Raw genomic sequence first — 24,447 nt, forward strand, 5'->3', positions numbered from 1 at the left:
AGAGAATGGTGTCCTGCTCACTTTTGTATCTCCAGTGTTTACTACACAGAGAATACTGCAAACATCTGTTGAGTAAATAGAGCAAGTAAACAGAATTTAAAGGTACAGTCCTGACTCTACCACTTTTCCAATCTAAGAGAAGCCCAGACTCTAAAATATACTGAGAAGAGGTTTAAATGCAGAGCATATTTACAGTTTTCAAAGTACACTGGCATTAATTTTTAAAATTCTAGCTTGAGACAGAAAAGAGTATCATGTAAAAAGAAAGTAGGCTGAAAAGAGAATATAATTTCTTCACACCTGTACTGAGAACATTACTGACAGCTGGTGGAGCTGAACTAATAGAAAGTCCAGACAGACCCTGTTCAATTTCTGTAGTTCCTGGTGGTGACAAAGATGGGGGATTGACTGAGGACAGCTGGACCTGCCAAAAACGAAAGAAAGAAAAAATTACTCAAGTTCACTTGAAAGAAAATACAGATACTATCTTAGGTCCTACAGATACCTTTTTTTTTTTTTTTTTTTAAAGATTTTACTTATTTATTCATGAGAGACAGAGAGAGAGAGAGAGAGAGGGAGGCAGAGACACAGGAGGAGGGAGAAGCAGGCTCCATGCCGGGAGCCCGACGCAGGACTCGATCCCGGGACTCCAGGATCACGACCCGGGCAGAAGGCAGCGCCAAACCGCTGTGCCACAGGGCTGCCCTACAGATACCTTTTTTAAAGAAAGTATGTATGTATGTATGTATGTATGTATGTATGTATGTGTGTATTTATTTATTTTTAAAGATGTATTTATTCATAAGAGACACAGAGAGAAAGGCAGAGACATAGGCAGAGGGAGAAGCAGGCTCCCTGCGGGGAGCCTGATGTGGGACTCGATCCTGGATCCTGGGATCACGCCCTGAGCCGAAGGCAGATGCTCAACCACTGAGCCACCCAGGTGTCCCAGAAAGTTTTTATTTAAATTCCAGTTAGTTAACATACAGCATAACAGGAGCTTCAGGTGTACAGATAGTGGGTCACTGCCTCCGTACCGGGTGCCTCCTTCACCCCAACCCCCTGGTTAGGATCTGTTTGTTCTCCAGAGTTAAGAGTCTGTTTCTTGGACTGCCTGTCTCTTTTCTTTTCCCATTTGCTCATCTGTTTTATTTCTTAACAGACACCTTTTTTGATCATACTAGCTGTCAACAGTTTTCACCTGGCACTTCCGCCATCAGACGCTCCTTCCTATTTTTGTTACATGTCCAGGACCATGCACTATAAAATTTCCCCATCCTGTCACTTCCAGTCTCCTGACATGTGGCATCTCCCCCATTACACACACTGCTCTAGTTACTTCCATACTAGGGGGAGATTCTCCTTTTTCTTCCTTCATAGCCGTAATCATTTTTACTCTACCTTTAAAACCCCACCACTTTCCTCTTGTCTGAGTTCTCAGCCAGTTTTTAACTTTCATTGTTCGTGGAAGAAAACGCTCAAAGCCTTAATACCATGGTAGCGTCCTTACAAGTGTCTCAAGATGTGTAACTGCATGAGGCTATCTCATCTTTTCTCATCAATGAATGAGTGGGGCAGCCAGACCTCTACCTTCCAAGCTGGGGGAGGGCTGAGTCTACGTGGATTCTGTGGATGGGCAGTTTCACCTCGGGATCCTCCAATTTCTGTCAGGTCCAGTGCCCTCGGCACATCCCAACACAACCTGAATCCCCGCCCTTTTCACTAGCTGCCATTTCACCCACTGGTCTTCTCATACTGCCCACAGGCTTATCCAGGACAGGAACCACGGACAAGGAGCAGCAGACATGGCAGCAGGAATCTGAACATGTAACCACATGGGCTCTGGCTGTCAGGTTATGGCAGGGCTGAGGAGTGAGGAAAGGTTCCACTTTCTTAGTAGCTCCTCTTCCCTTTCTTTAGAATTGGGGATGGCCAAACTGTGTCCCATAAAATGACAGTGGTGGCAGCCCTTTCTTTACAACAGTAGCGTTTCCTTTCTCAATGTCTGTTTTTTTATTTATTCATGCAAAGAAGAGTTAACTGTCCTGTGAGGCTTGCACAGAAAACATTTTAAAAGCCTATAAGCCTGCACAAATATCTTATTCCTTAAAGTTTCATTTTAATCCTGTAATAGTCCTCACACAGCATTTAGCTCTGCCTTCCCAGTTAAATTTGTTGAAACAGCAAGCATCAGCTCTCATCATCTCACCTTATCACCCACTATTTGCCCTCTGTCCCCTGTGACTTGACACAACTGCCCTGCCCAGGACATGTATTTTTCACTCCTCTCAGTACCTCACATAGCTGATGTGCCTTTTTTTTTTTTTTTTTTTTTGAAGCTTTGTCCTCCCTTTGGACTTCTCCCAAGCGTCTTTTGCTGGATCCCTTTTCTATTCATCCATTTGAATATTAGGAATGTTCAAAATTTCAACCTCAGTCCTCTGACCCGCCCAAACCCAATTCCTTGACGATTTTTATCACTGTTCATTCATTAGGTTAAATTACCCTCCCTTTGCTGATGATTCCCAAATCTGTATCTCTGGCCTTCTCCTTGGTTCCCGAAATCCAGATCCATAAGGCTACCCAGCTGGATATCCCTACAGGAACTTCAAATTCAACATGGTCAACACTTAACTCATCGCCTGCCCTACCTTCATTAGCGCTACCACCATACATATTGACACGATTCATTTTACTGGAAATTTTATGATATCATTGGTAGTAAAGTTGTCTTACCTCTGTAAACCCATCTTTAAGAGGAGCAATAGGTGTACCAGTCATCTGTCCGGGAAGAGAAATTTTCTTCCCTTCTTCAAATGGGCGTGTTGGTATTCGATGCAAGTAACCATACCCAATGCCACATCCTAGGCTACAAAAAAAAATTTTTTTTTCTTAAAGTTATTGTTATCAATCACAACTAACATTTCTCTGAGGTTTTGAAATACAAAACCAATTTCCACTCTTTTAAACAGTGTCATCCTATCAGAGGTCTCTTCTGACCACACTTCATAAAACAGCACCCTTCCCTCCACCACAGACACGACCCTTACTCTTCTTTATTTTCCTTCAAGTATTTATCATCAACTAACAACACTGCACATTTATTTCTGTCTCCCCCAACAAAATGTTAAGGTCCTTGAGGGCAGAGACCTCGTTTTGTTTACTGCCATAACAGTTCCTGGCACATGGCAGACACCTAATAATTATTTGCTGAATGAATGACATGCAGCCTTTCCACTGAAAAGCTCCAAGCACTTCTGTACAATGATGTCATTTATAAAGCCCCTAGTTGAATTTCAGAACCTGACACAAATCAATCCAAACTAATCCAGATTTATTCTACTTCATCCTCCCACTGCCACCAGAGGCATCTTTCTAATAAGACATAATCACATTGCTTCTGTTCAGTCTGCTGGCCTCCCAATATTCGTTTTTCCCTTTGGAGAATTACTTCTTCACACTGTGTGCAGTGTTGGTGGGATTGTCAGTCAGGGGGCCTTGTCCAAACCAAGAAATGGCTCATAACTAAAACCATGCCAATTCACCCCTCTTGTCCATGGCTGCAAATCTCGTGAGTGACAGAAAAAACAAAAAGGCTTTATCCATCCCTTTAGAGTACTAATGAAAACTGCCAGTTTCCTTCCTTTTTAACTCCCTAGCAGTGTTAAGTCCTGTCCTTCCCATGTCTGATTCTTTAGCTGTTTCTTTGATTATATGAGAAATTCTACAATAATAAATTCATGTCTGCTTATGACAACAACTGGTTTCTGTTTGGAACCAATGACCCCCACAGGTACAATATTTCACGGTCCCACTGCCCGAGGTGTATCCAAATTCCTGACCATGACATGTCCTTCATATCAGATTCCACCTTCGGTTTCCATCATGATTACTTTTATCTCCCAAACTACTTGATACTTTCTGAGAAGGCCACACACAGGTATCTCTGTGCCTCCCTCCTGCCAAGGCATCTGTTATTTCTGTGGATACTACACCACCAAAAGCTGGGAGAGCAAGCAGTGGCCAACTCCAGCTCTTCTGAATTCAAATCTGATTTTACAATGATGCTTCATATTACAAAATTACTTGTTCCTTTGCTCCCTTTTCGTCCATTCTATGATCAAATCTGCAATCCTTACTGAACTAGATCTCAGATTTAGAGGAAGAAAGTAAGATTAAATAATTTAAACTGATCAATGGTAGCCTTTCAGAGGTAAGGGCATTTTAAAACAAGGTTCTTATTAATCAAAATAATAAGTGGTTGTAGAGAAAGCACTGAGGCTACAGTGAGACCCTCTGCAAACTTAAAGATAACCCAAGACTGAAGCTAAGAGAAATATGCTGAAATCTGAGCAGCCTCTAAATAAGGAATGAAACCCAGAGACACACATCTGTCAAATGGGAAGACTCAGGAAAATGGTCTATATGGATCTGTCTAAAGCAATGGCTGATCAATGATATTAAACCTTGTCAAAAAGAAAAATATCTTCTAAAGAAAAGGAACAATTGTCAGAGCCTAGAAAAGGGCTCCAAGAACAAGCACGTAGCAGTACTTAGCAAGATGAAACATTAAAGAATTAGTGATGTTCTTTGCAGTTGGACTTCATCATCAGAATTTCTTCCTTGTACTTTTTTAAAAAAAAATATTTTATTTATTTATTCATGAGAGACACACACAGAGAGAGAGAGGCAGAGACATAAGCAGAGGGAGAAGTAGACTCCCTGCAAGGCGCCTGAATCAGGACTCGATCCCAGGACCCCCGGACCACAACCCGAATCAAACGTAGATACTAAACCTGCATCCAGATGCCCCTCTTCCTTGTACTTTGATTCCATATTTACCGAATACTTTTTTTTTTTTTTAAAGATTTTATTTATTTATTCATGAGAGACAGGCAGAGACATAGGCAGAGGGAGAAGCAGGCTCCACACAGGGAGCCCAATGTGGGACTCGATTCCGGGTCTCCAGGATCATGCCCTGGGCTGAAGGCGGCGCTAAACCGCTGAACCACCCAGGCTGCCCCCGAGTACTCTTGTGATACTATTCTGAGTACTCTTCTAACTGGACAGGGGAAATGTTTCCACTATAAACTTAAAAATTTACCATCTAATAAATACAACAGCTGCTCTACAAATTTTATTTATATAAGGCAGTCCCCTCTGAAAGGAGTCAATTTTGAATGCCTTGAGATCATATTTCTGTGTTTACAAACCTGGACAATAGACAATAACTTGATCAGGAATTGCTCTAGATAGTCCAGATTCTTAAGATGATACCTCTATCTATTTTCTCAAATTGCAACAAGCCAGGTTTCTGGTTGCAACATATAGTCAGCTACAGAATCTCAGGTAGTGTGGGGAAAGATAAATAGGGTCTTTCTTTTTCTCTGTCTCAACTAAGTCATCCTCTTCCCAGCAAATGTTGGAACTTTTACAAAATACTTATAAAAGTTTCCAAAAAAAAAAAAAAGAGAAAAGAAAAGTTTCCAAACCCTAGGCTTTCCTACAATTATGGCTTATGCTCAAGAATTCCTCAATTACACAAGCCTTTCAAAATAACGAAGAAGTTGTACAATTTAAACAACATGAAAGACCTAAAGAAGCAAAGTTAAGTCTTCGTGTTTTCCTTTGGCTTTTTTGAAATAGGGAACTGACTTGATGAACAGTCCTGGAAAACTGATTTTCTACAGTCTGTTTCTCTCCTTGGCTTAATCTTCTATGTTGTTTTTATTGTTGTTGCAATTTTGTCTAACTTTTGGTTGAAATCAGTCTCTCCATTTTTTTTTTTAATTTTTAATTTATTTATTTACGATAGTCAGAGAGAGAGAGAGAGAGAGAGAGAGGGGCAGAGACACAGGCAGAGAGAGAAGCAGGCTCCATGCACCGGGAGCCCAATGTGGGATTTGATCCCGGGTCTCCAGGATCGCGCCCTGAGCCAAAGGCAGGCGCCAAACCGCTGCGCCACCCAGGGATCCCCAGTCTCTCCATTTTTGAAAGTCAACAGTTTCCATAAAGTGCTAAGAAATTTCCCCAGCAGCTAGAGATATTTACACTTGCATTATCCCACTGTTGGGGAGGGGAACTGGGAAAATAAAACTGAAAACTATTTTATTAAAATAACAAAATAAAACAAGGCTGTTTGCTCTTAGAACAGTAAAGAAAAGGACGGTAGTATATATACCACACTACCCTAACATGTGCTTTAAAAAAAATGGATTACTGGTTTCAATATTCTAGGTCAGCTCTTTCCTTTTCTAGAGACAAATCTTATAATAAACTAATAAACTGTTTCAAAATAAAAGCAATGATGTTTATAATATTTACTGTAAGTTTAAGCAATCACAACTTAGTCTAAAAAACCACCTTACCTGCCTTCTCCACCCCATGCAGAATTTGGTGTAATAATCACTTCTCGACAGTTATCAGTGTCTGTATTGTACACATAAAGTTTCAATGGTTTTGCTTCATGCGTTTCAATGAGGCTGAACAGATCTTCAGACTGCAAAAGCATCATAGGGGGAAAACATTTTTGTTTTTGTTACTGAACTTTAGAACAGTGGGTCTCAAACCTGACTAATACCAGAATCACCTGGAAAACTTTTTAAAAAGTACAGACTGTGGGCCCTGCTGCCAGACATAAAATATGTTCCTTAAAAAAGATATTCCAAACAAGGTTTCAAATATTTTACCTATCCCCTATGTGTAATGCCTCATCTCCAGTCCCCTAAGACCTAGTCAGTAATTTTAGTAAAACTCTACACCCAAAACTCTTCTACTCCCAGATTCTACATATTCTTCTTTTACTCTTCATTATCTTCTTTTAAAGATCTCAAGAGAGAGAGAGAGAGAGAGAGCAAGAGCGAGCATGCACACAGAGTGGGGCGGCAGGAGGAGAGGGAGAGAGAAACTCAAGACAACTTCCTGCGGAGCCCAACACAGGGCTTGATCTCATGACCCTGAGATAATGACATGAGCCAAAATCGAGAGTTGGACTTTCAACTGATTGAGCCATCCAGGTGCCCCTACTCTTCATTATTAAAACCTGGTCATTTGGGCCTCTTTTTTTTTCTCTCATTTTCGATTTAGCAATATATACTTCCAATAGCTGACAGACAAGGAAAAGGATCTATTAAGATAGCTGAGCCAATTTTGTTCCCTTAAAAAGGGGAAGAGAAAATGAAATCAATAACCAAAATGAGCACCTGATTTAGTCTTGAGGTATGCAAGAGATTTTTTTTTTAAAAGATCTGAGAGGAAGAGAGCGCGCCCACATGCACGTTCAAGAGTGGGAGGAGCAGCAGAGGGAGAGCATCTCCATGCAGGCTCCTCGCTGAGCACAGAGCCCTGTGCAGCACTCCATCCTATGATCTCTCGAGATCATGACCTGAGTCAAAATCAAGAGTTGGATGCTCAAGTGACTGAGCCATCCAGGTGCTCCTGTAAGAGACTATGTATATCATACACAAAATCTGTACGATTGCCACACGGTATGTATTTTTCCTCACAGCCATACCCTGTAAGACACCTCCCAAGTGTTCTGTTTAACACCGACACATAAGTTATCTTGATTAGCAAAGACTTAAATTTCAACTCTAAATGTGAAGTATGCAAATATACTTCTGAACTTTAAAACGTTAATGAGAAAATTTTACGTAACTTTCATTACTAATAAACACAACAATTACCTCATTCATGACTGTATCTGCTCCAATGATATAATCACTGTGAGGTCTAAGGCCTGCCAATGCCGCAGGAGAGTTTGATTCTACTTCCTAGAATAACACAAAAAAAAACCACACCCAAAAATAATGTATATAAAATAATCTTCCAAATTTTATGGTTCATAGTCCTTAATTTTAGTGATTTAAAAAACCCTTTTATTTCTATCTTATTCACATGTCAGATGTCAGAAACTATAGAATATATATATTTAAATCACTAGCTAAAAATCACATTTAATAAAAATTAAAAATATTATTTTAGCTATCTGTAGCTATCTGCTTTAACATTTCTCCTTCTAATGAATGAATCACTAGAAAAATAGTTCTTAGCCATCTATATCTACTTCTCTTCCTAAATTATTAAAAACTGTTAACCATAGCTAGGAATTCTAATTTTCAGAAACCAAAAATAGCCTAAAACTCTAAAATCCAACAAAGATGAATACAGCACCTTTCTATATCATTTCTTAAACTGTAAGTAACAGGTCAAAGTTGATACCTACCAATACATGCCAAACGTTTTCATTTGCCCCGTCAAAGCTGCAGAAACGAATGCTCACTCCCAACAAGCCCTGGCCACCCCACATGTTACTGGGTGTAACGGAGGTCTCCCGCAGCTCCAGTGTTTTACTACTATAGATAAGCATTTTTACAGGCTTTTCAACATTTGCTTTCAGTAGATCCTTAAGAGTGTCATTGTCTTTATTCTGTGAACACATAGAAATCATTTCTCTTAATAAAAAATTAGCATTAATTATCCCAGCTTAATAAGCATCCTATGGCCCTACTGGAGAAATGTTAATAACCAACCTAAATAAAACATCCAACAGGTAAAGCTTTCATTAACATTCAAATGTTTCTTGGAGTGAATGTCAAAAATTAAGAACTCCTATGTTGCCAACTTCAGACTTTTTTCTAATAGCTGACTATGGATTATAGATTTTGCAACCCAACATTATTTGAAGTGATCTTGACTTTAGTGCTATAAAACTGAAATACTCCCTAAAAAGTCATATTACTAACAGAGTTGGTATGACTTTGATTTTAAAATCTAAAACATTTGCTGAGGTTGTGGTTTAATTTTGGACAGCACTCCTATATACACACTTTATTTATTTATTAGGAATTGGCAGCAAAGAAAAATGGAAGCAGCATGTTAAATATTTCATTACAAAAATGAATAAAGGCCATTATGTAGGAGATGCTGATAAATAATGAACAAAAACTTAAAACTGCTGTGAAAAAATAAACCAAGTAGCCACTGTCATGAGAATTTCCTTTGCTGAAATTATATATTTCCTTTAAGACTTTACTACAAGTAAACTGAAAGCAACTTATAAAAGGTGGTTTTAATTCTGTACTTTTGGAACATACCTCTCTGTTTCTAAAAACATTATTTATATATCATGAAATTTAGTTCCAAGTTATTTGAGAATGAGTCTTTACTAATCCACTTGTCAGTAACATTCAAAAGTCTGAAATCATTGAGAAAGCAAACATTTTCCATCTTAATTCTTTCCGCTTAAAAAATTGAATATTCAACATATAAAAAGTCTCCTAATAAAAATATTAGGAATATTGTATTCTCCTAAGATAATCACTGAAGTGGGAGGTATAGTATTCTGTATTTGGCATTTTCATGTTTATTAACATAATTTTTACAAACTGGTATCATACTCCATCTAATGATTGTAACTAATGAATAAACATTCACCTCAGATAATCTGAAAAATTCCATTTTCAAAAGATTACAAAATATTTTAGTTGAAACTACAAAAAGCTTAACTTACTAATCTTGAACCATTAATAGAAACAATAAAATCAAAGAATGGCTCCAGTCCAGCTCTATGTCCCGGGGAATTTTCTTGTACCTATAAAAACAAAAGTGCCAAAAATGTAAAATACAAAGCTTAATCAAAATTTGTAAGCTAAATTTTAATACCTATCTATTTTCAGTAAAAATAGACTAATTTCACTAAGGAAACACAAGTTCTTTCATTTCTCTTCATCTCTCCCAGATAATGCCCTTGCAGCTCCCTAAATTCAATCCATTATTTAAATTCATCTCATATATGTGGTTCTTTCTCTATTTCACACCACTTTCTACTTTCAGGGGACAAAGGCAACCTTCCCAGGAAATAGCATATGACATAACAGACAGTCATTAGAACTAAGTGACAAATTCAAATTAATTTAGCAAGCATTTATTCCATGACTACTACTAGTAAGGCACATTCAATTATAAAACTAACGGGAACATAGCTGCTGATGTCAAGATACTTATAATTCATCAAGGAACAGATATGAAGAGGAAGGGAAGACAGAGGACACACAGCCCTCCAACCGTAATACAGGACCAAACAGGTTAAGGGCTATAAAGGAAGCACAAAGTTCTAAGGAGAAAATTAATTCTGACTGAAGAAGATTCACAGGAAAAAAAAAAAAAAAAAAGATATTTGAACTGTGCTTTAGGTAGAGGGTTTTATTTATTTTTAAAAATATTTTATTTATTCATGAGAGACCGGGGGGGGGGGGGGGAGGGCAGAGACACAGGCAGAGGGAGAAGCAGGCTCCATGCAGGGAGCCTGATGTGGGACTCGATCCTGGGTCTCCAGGATCAGGCCCCGGGCCAAAGGCAGCACTAAACCCCTGAGCCACCCGGGCTGCCCTAAGTAGAGGGTTTTAAAGGTGAGGACAGATAAAGGGAAAAGAAGGACATCTGAAAGTTGAGATAATGAGTACAAATTCCAGAATGAGTCTGAAAAAAATAAGGATAATATAGTATAGCCAGATAACAGGATGGTGTGGGATAGAAATACAGAATTATAGATTTTGGAAATCAGAAAACCTACAATCCAGGGGGGCTCTTTAAACTGAAGTTAGTGTGGATGGCTTCAGGGAACACTGCAGATCCTGAAATTATATGTAACATTCTGTGTGAATCAGCAGTTCTCCAGGTATAAAGATCCATAGCTTTCATTAGATTCTCAAAGGATTTCTCCAAATAAAGTGTTAAAACCATAGATTTTGTGTAGTTCCTTTATTTACAGATAAAGAAATCATCCCATGACTTGCCTATGGTCCTGCTGATTCGTGGTAGAGGTTAAATTCAAAATGTATCTTACAAAAAAAAAAAAAACAAAAAAAAAAACAAAATGTATCTTACAACTGTTAGTCTGGTAAGAAGACTGGAGAAAAAGCATGGAGCCAGACTTACAGTGGACTTTAAATGGAAGATGAAGATTACTTAGCTTTTCAACAACTCAAATATTTAGCATCCCAAATTTGAAATTGACTAAAATTAACTATTAAATTTTCTAAATTTACAAGTAATAAAAATATTAGGAGCTATTAAGAGTAGTAATATGAGGAAACAGCAAAAAGTTAATGCACTTTGCATTTCTTCTAAAATATTTTTCATGTTTTAAGGACTTTTTATTCTGATTTTATTTTATACTGTCAAAACTACCCTGTGAAAATGAGGTTTGCCTTGATATTTGCAGGCTGATGATCTGTAACAGTCCTAACAGTTCTAATAGTCAATTCTGAAGTCATGCAAATAATAGATGCACACACTCATCCATACACAAATCTGTAGCAGATCTACACAGTAATAAATCATTTTAATGTTTTCACAATAGAACCCAGATTATTCCCAGAATCTGTCCCTCTAATACCAAACTTCTTAGACTAATGATATTTAATCTTGGATTAATAATATATTTGTTATTTCTTGGACTAATGCTACCTTTTATTTATTTAAAACCAAATTATACTATCCTTGCTCCTGAAGAAGTAAAACTAGGTCTTCTTCATTTGTCACAGGAAGAAATAGTCCATTATAAAGATGGTTCAATGCTTAACTAAAACTGTTTAACCTTTGCTTTACATAAAATTTCCTCCAAGTTTGGGACTACATCACTTTTGCAAATTAAACAAGTTAAATATCAAAGGGATTTATTATTTATAAGTGTTAGCTCTAATGAAAAAAAATCAGCACATACTTGTTTAGATTCTTTATAATCAGTTTTCTTAAATAAGGGCTATTTTATATTCTGCATATTACCAAGCAAAATGTCTAGAACTCAAAGTGGCAGACAGACTTCACCTCAAAAGGCAACTCTGAAAGGGAAACTGTAGTTGTCTGGAGCTATTATGAGAAGAAAAGTGAGGTCAAATCACAGCTAGCTGGGAAAGAGTCATGATCTACGAGGTGTGAAATGCCTAATAGCTGCCTAGCAATTTTATGTGAAATACCCTGGGTGTGAAAAGAGGTAATTGCCATAGACCTTTGGAGTCCCCCCACCGTTTCTCATTTAGTAAGGTCCTCATTTAATCATCTAATTCTCTGAATATTTCCAAACAACCAAGTTTTCTAGAAACGATCCAGTCCCAGAATTCTCCACTGAAGCTGCTGCTAGAAGTTTATCTTTTAGCTAAAAAGGGCCAAAAATAGTACTTTTGTAATGTCATCACCAACTCAGAAAGTTGATCCCACATACTGATGCTTCACATGCTACCCTCTGAGTATAAAGTTTTACTATTTATTTGAAATAGAAAGTTTCCAATACCATTAGTATTCATCTTCTCCCCGCCAAAAAAAGTAGTCTTCTCCATAACTTGAAAGAGATTCAATAGCCAAACTTGAATTCTAAAATAAATGAACTTAAATAATCCTCTATTTTTCTATTTGCATTTGCTACGAACATTGATCTCCTCTAATGGACCCTGAAATCAACTTCTTTCCTAAATTTATTTACATCATTAGTACCAGCTTAATTTTGGCAACTAGGTATCTTAATTACTAACAGGAAACCAGCAGAGGGAGCCCTAGAAAATGCCCTCTCTGACCCTAATATACTTAAAGGAAATATCCTTAATTTCATAGCATGGAAAATAAGATCTGCAACACAGCAAATTAAACATCCACACAGGCAAGATTCTCTGGCATTATTATCCACTGACAAGAATCTCTTAGGCACCCAATCTTTCAAGCATCAGATTATTACTTCAATTCTTTCTGTCCCAAAATGTCTCAATTGTTGATTCATTGCCTGCTTCCCTCAAGCCACCTTAAACAAAAAATAAAACCCATCTACCTACCTACCTACCTACTCTCCTACCTGTTTTCACAGGTCATCAGCATCTATTATTGGGCCAAATGTTACAGTAATTTAAGATGGACAGGTAAAATTAGAAAATTTAATAGTTAAGATTTTACAAGATTTGGAAAAAATGAACAAAGAAAAGATAATAGAGTTCCAGAGCCAGACTGACTTAGTTTTGAGGCATGATTTTACCTACTTACTAGCTGTGTGAGCTTAAGAAAGTGTATTTATCTTTCTGGGCTTCAATTTTTTCATTTCCAAGTAAAGAATGATGTCATTTACTTTACAAGAATACTGTAGAGATTGAAGGAGTTTATGAAATGCCTAGCTAAGACTCTGACATATGATAGGAGTCTTACAAATCTTTTTTTTCTTTTTTATGGTATACTTGGTATGTTTGGTGCTTGGAAAAAATTTGGTTTTGTTTAAATTTATTTATTTAAGTAATCTCTACACCAACATGGGGCTCAAACTCAGGACCTCAAGAACAAGAGTCACGTGCTCTTTAGATGGAGTCAGTCAAGCACCTCGGGAGTCCTACAAATCTTAAACCCCTCTTCCTAACTCTGCAATCATCACCTGAGGGCAAATCTTTATAACCAACGAATTCCTGAACACTACATTATTTTTCTAAACATGTATTAATTGTCTCTCACCCTTTAAAAAAAAAGAAGAAGAAAAAAGAAAAAATATAAAATGTTAGCTAGCAATTGGAGAGAAACCATCTTTTTTTTTTTTTTTTAAGATTTTATTTATTCCTGAGACACAGAGAGAGAGAGAGAGAGAGAGAGAGAGAGGTAGAAACACAGGCAGAGGGAGAAGCAGGCTCCATACAGGGAGCCCGACGTGGGACTCGATCCCAGGTCTCCAGGATCACACCCTGGGCTGAAGGCAGCGCTAAACCACTGAGCCACCTGGGCTGCCCGAGAAACCATCTTTTAAAAAAATGTCTCTCAAATCAATTCCAGATGGACAACAGAGCTGAAGATCAAATAACAAAAAAAAGTAGAATAAAAAAATAAAACCATAAACCATAAAGGTAAAATGATTGAGCCTTTAGAGAAATACATGGAGAATACTTTTGAGATTTTCAAATATAAAAAGACTTCTTAAACTGGATACAAAAAGCACTAACCGGGCAGCCAGGGTGGCTCAGCGGTTTAGCGCCGCCTTCAGCCCAGGGCCTGATCCTGGGGACCAGGGATCGAGTCCCATGTCCAGATCCCTGAGTGGAGCCTGCTTCTCCCTCTGCCTCTGTGTGTGTGTGTGTGTGTGTGTGTGTGTGTGTCTCATGAATAAGTAAATAAAATCCTTAAAAAAAAAAAAAGCACAAATCATAAGCTAAAAAAATTTATAAACTATACTAAAAATTACAAACTTCTCATCAAAGGACAATTAAGAAAATGAAAAGATACAATACACATCCAACAAAGGAACTCTAACCAAAACAGATTTATAACTACTGCAAATCATTGAGAGAGTAAAAGCACAATGAGATAGGACTTCACATCTACAAGGTTGTTAAAATAAAAAGGACAATAACAATAGTTGGAAACAAACCTTCACATATTGATGGTGGGAATGTAAAATGGTGCAGTCACTGTGGGAAAGTTTGGCAGATCTTCAAATGTTAAACAAAGTTATCCTATGACCCAGTAATTCTATTCCTCGATATATAAACAAGAGAAGTGAAAGCATGTCCACATAAAAACTTGTACACAGGGATCCCTGGGTGGCGCAGCGGTTTAGCGCCTGCCTTTGGCCCAGGGCGCGATCCTGGACACCCGGGATCGAATCCCACGTCGGGCTCCCGGTGCATGGAGCCTGCTTCTCCCTCTGCCTGTGTCTCTGCCTCTCTCTCTCTCTCTGACTACCATAAATAAATAAAAATTAAAAAAAAAAAAAAAAAAAAAAACTTGTACACAGGGGCAGCCCGGGTGGCTCAGCGGCTTAGCACCACCTTCAGTCCAGGGCCTGATCCTGCAGACTCAGGATGGAGTCCCACATCGGGCTCCCTGCATGGAGCCTGCTTCTCCCTCTGCCTGTGTCTCTGCCTCTCTCTGTGTGTCTCTCATGAATAAATAAATAAAATCTTTAAAAAAAAAAAAAACTTGTACACAAATTACTTTTACTTTTTAAAAAGATTTTATTTATTCATGAGAGACACACAGAGAGAGGCAGAGACACAGGCAGAGGGAGAAGCAGGCTTCTGGCAGGGAGCCCGATGTGGAACTTGATCCCAGAATCCTGGGACCACAACCTGAGCTAAAGGCAGATGCTCAACCACTGAGCCACCCAGGCACCCTAAACCTGTACACAAATTTCACAGCTGCGTTATTCATAGCAGCCAGAAAGTGGAAATAACCCAAATGTTCCTCAACTTATGAAAGAATAAAGAAAATGTGATATACCTAAAGAAAGAAATATTATTTGGCAAAAGGGAATGGCGTATTCATGTTATAACATGAATAAACCTTGAAATCATTACGCTAAATCATGAAGACCACATATTGAATGATTCCATTTATATGACATGTCCAGAAAAGGCAAATCCACAGAAACAGAATGTAGATTAGTGGTTGCCAAGGGTAAGGGGTAGGAGAAATGGGAAGTAGCTGCTGATGGGCATGGAGTTTCTTTCTGGAGATAATTAAAAGGTTCTAGAATTAGATATTGGTGATGATTGCACAACTCTGTAAATATACTAAAAAAGTAGTGAACTATCTACTTTAAAAGGTTGAATTTAATGGTAGGAAAATTCTATCTCAATGAAGCTGCTAAAAAAAACCCTATAATCTAATGGGGAAATAGGGAAAAGGTTTTAGCAGATCCTAAGAAAAAAGGATACTGACGTGGCCAATAAGTATGAAAATATGCTCAACTTCAATAGTCATCAAGAAAATGCAAATTAAACCACTACCCACTCACCAGATTGGACAAAATGAAAAAGATGGAAAATATCTTGTGAGAGTTAGTGAAGACACAGAATATAGATATTCTGTATCTTTAATTATTGTTTGTGGGAATATATTTATTTTTTTTAATTTTTATTTATTTATGATAGTCACACAGAGAAAGAGAGAGGCAGAGACACAGGCAGAGGGAGAAGCAGGCTCCATGCACCGGGAGCCCGACGTGGGATTCGATCCCGGGTCTCCAGGATCGCGCCCTGGGTCAAAGGTAGGCGCTAAACCGCAGCGCCACCCAGGGATCCCTGCTTGTGGGAATATAAATGAGCAAACTATTTGGCAATAGTTTGTTAATACTGAAATATTTGACTAATATTGCACTCTTTGATAAACCCAAGAAAAATGAGTATATATATTCTCCAAAAGACATACACAGTTAATGTGCATAGCAGCACTATCTGCAGTAGCCCTGAATTAAAAACTACACAAATGCCCAATGAACATCAGAATAGATACATAAATCCTGGTATAGTCTCTCAATAGTATAATATATATATAACATATATATAATTTATATATATATATATTTAAAAGATTTTATTTATTTATTTATTCATGAGAGACAGAGAGAGAGAGAGAGAGAAAGAGAGGCAGAGGCACAGGCAGAGGGAGAAGCAGGATCCATGCAAGGAGTCCGGTGTGGGACTCGATCCCAGGACTCCAGGATCATGCCCTAGGCCTAAGGCAGACGCTCAATCACTGAACCACCCAGGGATCCCTATAAAATAATTAATAAAATGAGAGGCCTACAACAATACACAACAAGATGGATGCGCTTCACAAGCATATTTGAGCAAAAGAAGCTAGACACAAATGAGTACATATGATTCCATTTATATAAGGCTAAGAACAGGTCAAACTAATCTATGTGTTAGAAATCAGGACAGCATACACTCTGGAGGGTTGGTAGGCTGTCAGGGTGTGCCTGGAAAGGGATGGACACTGGTTATATGAGAATGCTGTTTGTGAAAAGTCATCAAGCTGTACATTTATGTGCACTTTAAAAAGCTTTAACATATACTTCCTCTATCCAAAAAGCAGAAATCAAATTACTACAACTTAAGAACATATCCAATATTTCACCTACAAAGAACACAGTTTGAAAGCCAGCAATTGAATCCAAAAGCACTCTGAGTAGTCAGTGCAAAGGCCACAAAGTAACTTACTCTAATGCTCATTCTTCTTCAGAATATTTCACGACCACTTTTAATGATTTAAATTCAATTAACATATATTAATAGTTTCAGATCTAGAGTTCAGTAATTCACCAGCCTTATATAATACCCAATGCTCATGATACCATGTGCCCTTCTTAATGTCCATCACCCAGTTACCCCATCCCTCCACATCCCTCCCCTCCAGCAACTCTTAGTTTGTTTCCTATGATTAAGTCTCTTATGGTCTCTGATTTAATCATTTTATTTTTCCCTCTCTTCCCTTATGATCCTGTTTTGATTCCACGAGTGAGACCAATATAATTGTCTTTCTCAAACTGACTTATTTTGCTGAGCATAATACCCTCTAGTTTCAACCACATCCTTGCAAATGGCAAGATTTCAATTTTTGGACGGCACAGTAGTATTCCATTTTGTGTATACATAAACCACATCTTTATTCCTCTGTCAATGGACATTACTGCTATAAACATTGGGGTGCAGGGGCCCCTACGAATGACTACATTTGTATCTTTGGGGTAAATACCTATCAGCACAATTGCTGGGTCCTAGGGTAGCTCTATTTTCAACTTTTTGAGGACCTGCCATACTGTTTTCCAGAGTAGCTACACCAGCTTGCATGCCCACCAATAGTGTAAAAGGGTTCCCCTTTTTCTGCATCCTCACCAAGATCTATCATTTCCTGACTTACTAATTTTGGCCATGCTGACTGGCATCAGGTGGTATCTCATTATGATTTTGATTTGTACTTCCCTGATGCTGAGTGATGCTGAGCATTTTTTCATGTATCTGTTGGCCATTTGTACGCCATCTCTGGTGAAATGTGTCTGTTCATTTCTCCTGCCCATTTCTTGATTGGATTATATTTGTTCTTTCGGTGTTGAGTTTGATAAGTTTTTTATAGATTTTGGATACTAGCCCTTTAACTGTTATGTCATTTGCAAATATCTTCTCCCACTGTGTTGGTTGTCTTTGGTTTTGTCAACTGTTTCCTTTGCTGTGCAAAAGCTTTTTATCTTAATGAAGTCCCAACAGTTCATTTTGCCTTTGCTTCTCGTCTTTAGAGATATGTCTAGGAAGAAGTTCCTAAGCCAAGGTCACAAAGGTTACTGCCTGTGTTCTCCTGTAGGATTTTGATGGATTCCTGTCTCACATATAGGTCTTTTATCCATTTTGTGGGGTGAGGAAATGGTACAGTTTCATTCTTTTGCATGTGGCTGTTCAATTTTCCCAATGCCATGTGTTGAAGAGACAGTCTTTTTTCTATTAGCTATTCTTTTCTGTTTTGTCAAAGATTAGTTGACCATAAAGTTGAGGGTCCATTTCTGGGTTCTCTATTCTACTTGACTGACTTATGTGTCTGTTTTTATGCCAGTACCATACTGTCTTGATGATTACAGTTTTATAACAGAGCTTGAAGTCTGAAATTGTGATGCCACCACCTTTGGTTTTCTTTTTCAAAATTCCCTTGGCTATTCGGGGTCCTCTCTGGTTCCATACAAACTTCAGGATTATTTGTTCCAGTTCTGTGAAAAGAAGTTGATGGTATTCTGATAGGAATTGCACTGAATGTATAGATAGCTCTAGACAGCATAGACATTTTAATAACATTTGTTCTTCTAATTCATGAACATGAAACGTTTTTCCATTTTTTTTGTCTTCAATTTCTTTAATAAGTGTTCTATAGTTTTCTGAGTATAGATCTTTTGCCTCTTTGATTAGATTTATCCCTAGGTTTCTTATGGTTTTAGGCATAATAGTAAATGGAATTGACTCCTTATCTTCTGTCTCATTGGTAGGGTGTAGAAATGCAACTGATTTCTGTCCATTGATTTTATATCCTGCCACTTTGCTGAATTCCTGTGTAAGTTCTAGCAATTTTGGGGTGGAGTCCTCTGGGTTTTCCATATAGGATATCATGTCATCTGCAAAGAGTCAAGAGTTTGACTTGTTAATTCAAATACATTTTATTTCGTTTTGTTGTAGGATTGCTGAAACTAGGACTTCTAGTACCATGTTGAACAACAATGGTGATAGTGGACATCCCTGCTGTGTTCCTAATCTTAGGGGAAAAGCCCTCAGTATTTCCTCATTGAGAATGTTATTCACTGTGGGCTTTTTCACATATGCCTTTTGTGATATTGAGGTATATGTTCCCTCTATCCCTACACTGTGAAAAGTTTTAATCAAGAAAGGATGCTGTACTTTGTCAAATGCTTTTTCTGCATCTATTGAGAGGATCATATGGCTCTTGTCCATTCTTTTATGATTGATTTGCAGGTGTTGAGCCACCCTTGCAGCCCAGGAATAAATATCACTTGTTTGTGGTGAATAATCCTTTCACTGTACTACTGGATCCTGTTGGTTAGTATATTGGTGACAATTTTTGCATCCATGTTCATTGGGGATATTCTTTTTTGGTGGGGTCTTCCTCTGGTTTTGGAACCAAGGTCATGCTGGCCTCATAGGAAGAGTTTGGAAGTTTCCCTTCCATTTCTATTTTTTGAAACAGCCTCAGAAAAATAGTTTATTAGTTCTTTAAGTGTGTGGTAGAACTGCCCTGGGAAGCCATCTGGCCCTGGACTCTTGTTTGTTGGGAGATTTTCGATCACGGCTACAAATTCCTTGCTGGTTCGTGTCTGCTCAGGTTTTCTATTTCTTCCTGTTTCAGTTTTGATAGCGTATACATCTCTAGGAATGCATCCATGTCTTCCAGATTGCCTAATTTGTTGGCATATAATTGCTCATAATACGTTATCATTGTATTTCTTTTTTTAAAGATTTATTTATTCATGAGAGAGAGAGAGAGAAAGAGAGAGAGAGAGAGAAGCAGGCAGAGACGCAGGCAGAGGGAGAAGCAGGCTCCATGCAGGGAGCCCAATGTGGGACTCGATTCCAGGACACTGGGATCACGCCCTGGGCTGAAGGCGGCGCTAAACCGCTGGGCCACCGGACTGCCCAATTGTTTGTATTTCTTCCATGTTGGTTGTGATCTGTCCTCTTTCATTCATGATTTTATTTACTTGGGTCCTTTCTCTTTTCTTTGGATAAGTCTGGCCAGGGATTTATCAATCTTATCAATTCTTTCAAAGAACCAGCTCCTAGTTTCGTTGATCTATTCTAAGGTTCTTTTGGTTTCTATTTCATTGATTTCTGCTCTAATCTTTATAAATTTTCTTCTGCTGGGCTTAGGCTTTATTCACTGTTCTTTCTCTAGCTCCTTTAGGTATAAAATTAGGTTGTATATTCGAGACCAAGATTCTTGTTTCTTGAGAAAGGCTCGTATTGCTATATACTTCCCTCTTAGGACTGGCTTTGCTGAATCCTACTAAAGTTTTTGAACAGTTGTGTTTTCATTTTCATTTGTTTCTATGAACTTTAAAATTCTTTATTTTCCTGCTTGACCCATTCATTCTTTAGTACAATGCTCTTTAGTTTCAGGACCACTCTTACAGTCTATTTACATTTACATGGTTTGGCTTCCTGGTTTCCACCAACAGAGTAACAACCAGAACTGAAAGAGATGTTACTGTTGCTTGATTATAGCAAAAAATGATAGCTGGCAGAAAATGAGAAGTAATAAGTCTCAAAAATCAAAAACCAAAAGGAAGAAAAAGTACCAGGGCTAAGCCACTTACCAAATTCTACCTAGTGAGTATGTACTACGCACTTAGGAAAAAGGTGCAATTGTGAGGTGCCTGGGTGGCTCAGCCAGTTAAGTGTTTGACTCTTGATTGCAGCTCAGGTCATGATCTCAGTGCTGTGAGATCAAGCCTTATGTCAGGCTTCCCCCATGGGGAGTCTGCTCAAGATTCTCTCTCTCCTCCTCTCACCCTGTGTGAACACGTGCTGGCTCTCTCTCATAAAGAAATCTTTTTTAAAAAAGTGTGATTGTAATGGTTTCTTATTGCAGTGTATGCAAAGATCTTAAAAAAGATCTCTGCCATTAAGCCACTTTTAGAACTTTTTGCAATTACAGAAATCTGGACATGTACTATCCAATACAGTAGCCACTAACCATGTATGAAATGTGGCTCATGTGACTGTGGAACTGAATTTTTAACTTCATTTAACTTAAATAATTTACATTTAAGTTTAAACAGCCATATGTGGTTAGAGGCTACCATATCGAACACCAAAAGTCTAGGTGGGAAGTACATTTGTATTCCAATACAAATATAATATAGCATACGTATGTCATCACCACAATTAAAGATATGAACAGGCTAAAATATATTTAGCACCTGTCAATGATGCTGGGAAGCATGCAATATATTTTAAAAACAGATTTGCATAAAGCATATTCTTGTTACTGAAAGCAGTAAATAATCCATTCTAAGGAAGAAATTGACTCTACACAAATCCATTCACTGAGAGTTCTAACAAGTATGTTGAAGTAGCACTTTTTCTAATTCTTCTCAGGCCTCATGGTTCACTTTGAACAATTACGAACTAAAAAGCAGCAGCTGAAAATACTAAAGAGTAGTTATACTTACAAATGAATGATAAAAGTCAGTGTTATCATAACCTGGACAGGTACTTATAGGAGCTGAAATTTATATTTGGAGGTTATCTTAATCAAAATAAAAATCACAACATGAAAGAAATACTTTCATAAACACTAGAAAAAACCAGCTACAATAAGCAAGATAAAATCTCCTAGATATTTTTTACTCAGAAGGCAAAAATGAGAACCTTACTACAGAAACTGCATAGTGAAGGGGTATTCATCCCCATTACATAAAAAGAAATTAACACTCATGATTAGAAGCTGGATTTGGAATCACCACCTATATAGAAATTCTTAAGGTGGTGCCATTCAACTACTGTAGGGAGTTTCAGTGGCTTCTGAAATTAATTTAGTTGGTCATTACAGAACAAATGTCAAAATAAGAAAATATATCAGAAAAGATAAAATATAAAAAATTCGTGACTTAATAAACATTTGATTGTTTTTCATAAAATGAAGTAGTACATACCAGCTGCAAGGGAAAATAAATTTCTTACTTTGATCTGTCAGAAAAACAAAGTTTGAAAAACAGTCCTACGAGAGATACTATTCACTGTTTTGTCCAATCAACCTTCAGGTAATAAACGCAATTAAACTTCTGGCTTTAAAAAAAAACAAACAAACTTCTGGCTTTTCTCTCACCTTCTGATCCTGGATCATTAGAAAGTTTTACCAGATTTAGCCTGGCTTTTTCTTTGTGCACAGACCTCACTGTTCTATACTGGTTGCTTTCCAGTGAAGCATCCATCTCTTCTCCTGGGATTAAAAATGCAATAGTATTTATACTAGGTTTGGGTCATTTCACATGAACCACTCTCTTAAATTTTGGCCTGGGGACAGAAGGACAGCAGAGTAGAAGGAAAGAAGAGTTTTGGGGAGTCAGGGGTAAGCCATTCTCCCAACTCCACTGGTCATTTATATACTTTCAGCTGAGGACTACAGAACTGCTACCTTAATGCAACACAAAAAGGAAACAGCAGGGGATCCCTGGGTGGCTCAGCAGTTTAGCACCTGCCTGCAGCCCAGGGTGTGATCCTGGAGCCCCAGGATCGACTCCCGAGTCAGGCTCCCTGCATGGAGCCTGCTTCTCCCTCTGCCTGTGTCTCTGCCTCTCTCTGTCTCTCATGAATAAATAAACAATATCTTAAAAAAAAAAAAAGGAAACAGCAAAGCTACTTTCAGAACACAGCATATCATCAAAGTACACATTTGATAAGGTGATACAAAGATACTCTTACCCACTTTCTAGCTAGTATGTGAATTATTTCTCTTAGGTTTTCTAACCATGGAGATGTTTCCATAAAATGCGCTCAGTGTAATGTGTAACTCTCTTCTTTAATACTGCACCACCAATGCCTTCACACAGAAAAGGTAGGTAAGTCCCTCTGAATGACTTTCTGTCTACACCATCATCTCCTCTGGCTTGCAATTTAATGTCAACACTCTCACTTTTGTACTATTTTTAAAAACAGCAGGGATGTTAAATAAGACTAAAAATTGAGTTCAATCCAAGTATCACTGATGATTCATTTCATCTACACACATAAAGCCTCATGTTATATGTATATACTTTGGGGATCAAAATGATGGGACAAGACTCGGGAATGTTATATAATAAAAATAAACCCTAAATTCTTCAGTTATAAAAAAGGTACTTTTGGAGTGGGGTGAGGGAGATCTTCTATGTCTGAAAAGGGCCAGTTTTCCTACCGGGGACTTGTCACAGATATGTGGAAATTATTTTGCAGTAGATTCTTAGAGTTCAAGCTTTACTTGCTAAAACATTCTCATATGTTCTACCAAAATAACTCAAGGAGCATGTTTTACTGACTGACCCTATGATGTAATTTATAACATATTTAGCAATTTGAAATGAAATTCTAATGGTATCTTAAAGGAAATTAAGGGATGCCTGAGTGATTCAGTGGTTGAGCGTCTGCCTCGACTCAGGACATGATCCCGGGGTTCCAGGACTGAGTCCCTCACTGGGCTCCCTGCAGGGAGCCTGCTTCTCCCTCTGCCTGTGTCTCTGCCGCTTTCTGTGTCTCATGAATAAATAAATATGTCTTTTAAAAATAAATAAAAGGAAACTAAAACCTATCAGTATACAGTACCTTCTTAGAAAAGGTCTGTATATCAGGAAAATGATGTTGAAAGAAACTGAAGTCTATTCCAAAAGAAGCAAAACTTCTGACAACCTGTCACCTAATTTTATAAATATATCCAAATACCAACTTAGGTACTTATTTCTTAGGGAAAGAAAATTTGTTGCATGACCTTAGGCAACAAGCTTTCTGTGCTCCTTTTCTTTAGCTGTAAAGTGAGGAGGTTGACAAGATAGTTTCTAAAACTGAATGACTCACCATGAAATAAGTCTAACTGCCACTAAGCTATCTATAGCTTCTACAGTGTAGATCAAACCCAACAACAGTATTTTAATTACATAGCCTCTTTTAGTCATTTAAATTAATGTGTTTAGTATCACTCTGATGCTAAGCAATGAAAAGGATACTGGTACCTACCTACCTTTTAGAAAAGACGAAAGTTCCTTAAAAGTGAGGATTCTTAAAAATTAGCAGGCACATTAATAAAACTAATGGGTCAGATCTGACCCAAAACTTATGTTTTAGGCTTCTCTTAAAAATTTATTTAAGTAATCTAGACACCCCACGTGGGGCTTGAACTCATGACCCCAAGATCAAGAGTTGCATGCTCTTCCAATGGAGCCAGCCAGGAGACCCCAAAATTTATGTTTTATTTTTTTAAAAGACTTAATTTATTTATGAGACACACACACACACACACACACACACACACACACACACGCAGAGACACAGGCAGAGGGAGAAGCAGGTTCCATGCAGGGAGCCTGATGTGGGACTCGGTCCCAGGTCTCCAGGATCATGCCCTGGGCTGAAGGTGGCGCTAAACCGCTGAGCCATCTGGGCTGCCCAAAACTTATGT

General features: G+C 38.0%; 1 protein-coding gene across 1 annotated transcript in view; it reads right to left on the reverse strand.

Annotated features, from left to right (window-relative positions):
- The window catches only part of GORASP2 (golgi reassembly stacking protein 2), a 38,374-nt gene that overhangs the window by 7,103 nt on the left and 6,824 nt on the right, over positions 1-24,447 (reverse strand). The window contains exons 2-7 of the mRNA XM_077883446.1: positions 9,512-9,592; positions 8,225-8,428; positions 7,686-7,772; positions 6,369-6,499; positions 2,737-2,869; positions 301-424 (exon numbers count right to left, since the gene is read on the reverse strand). Of these exons, the coding sequence (XP_077739572.1) occupies positions 301-424; positions 2,737-2,869; positions 6,369-6,499; positions 7,686-7,772; positions 8,225-8,428; positions 9,512-9,592 (760 nt within the window). The remainder of the gene's footprint in view (positions 1-300; positions 425-2,736; positions 2,870-6,368; positions 6,500-7,685; positions 7,773-8,224; positions 8,429-9,511; positions 9,593-24,447) is intronic.

This window comes from Canis aureus, chromosome 34 (genome assembly GCF_053574225.1).
Source record: "Canis aureus isolate CA01 chromosome 34, VMU_Caureus_v.1.0, whole genome shotgun sequence".
Lineage (NCBI taxonomy): Eukaryota > Metazoa > Chordata > Mammalia > Carnivora > Canidae > Canis > Canis aureus.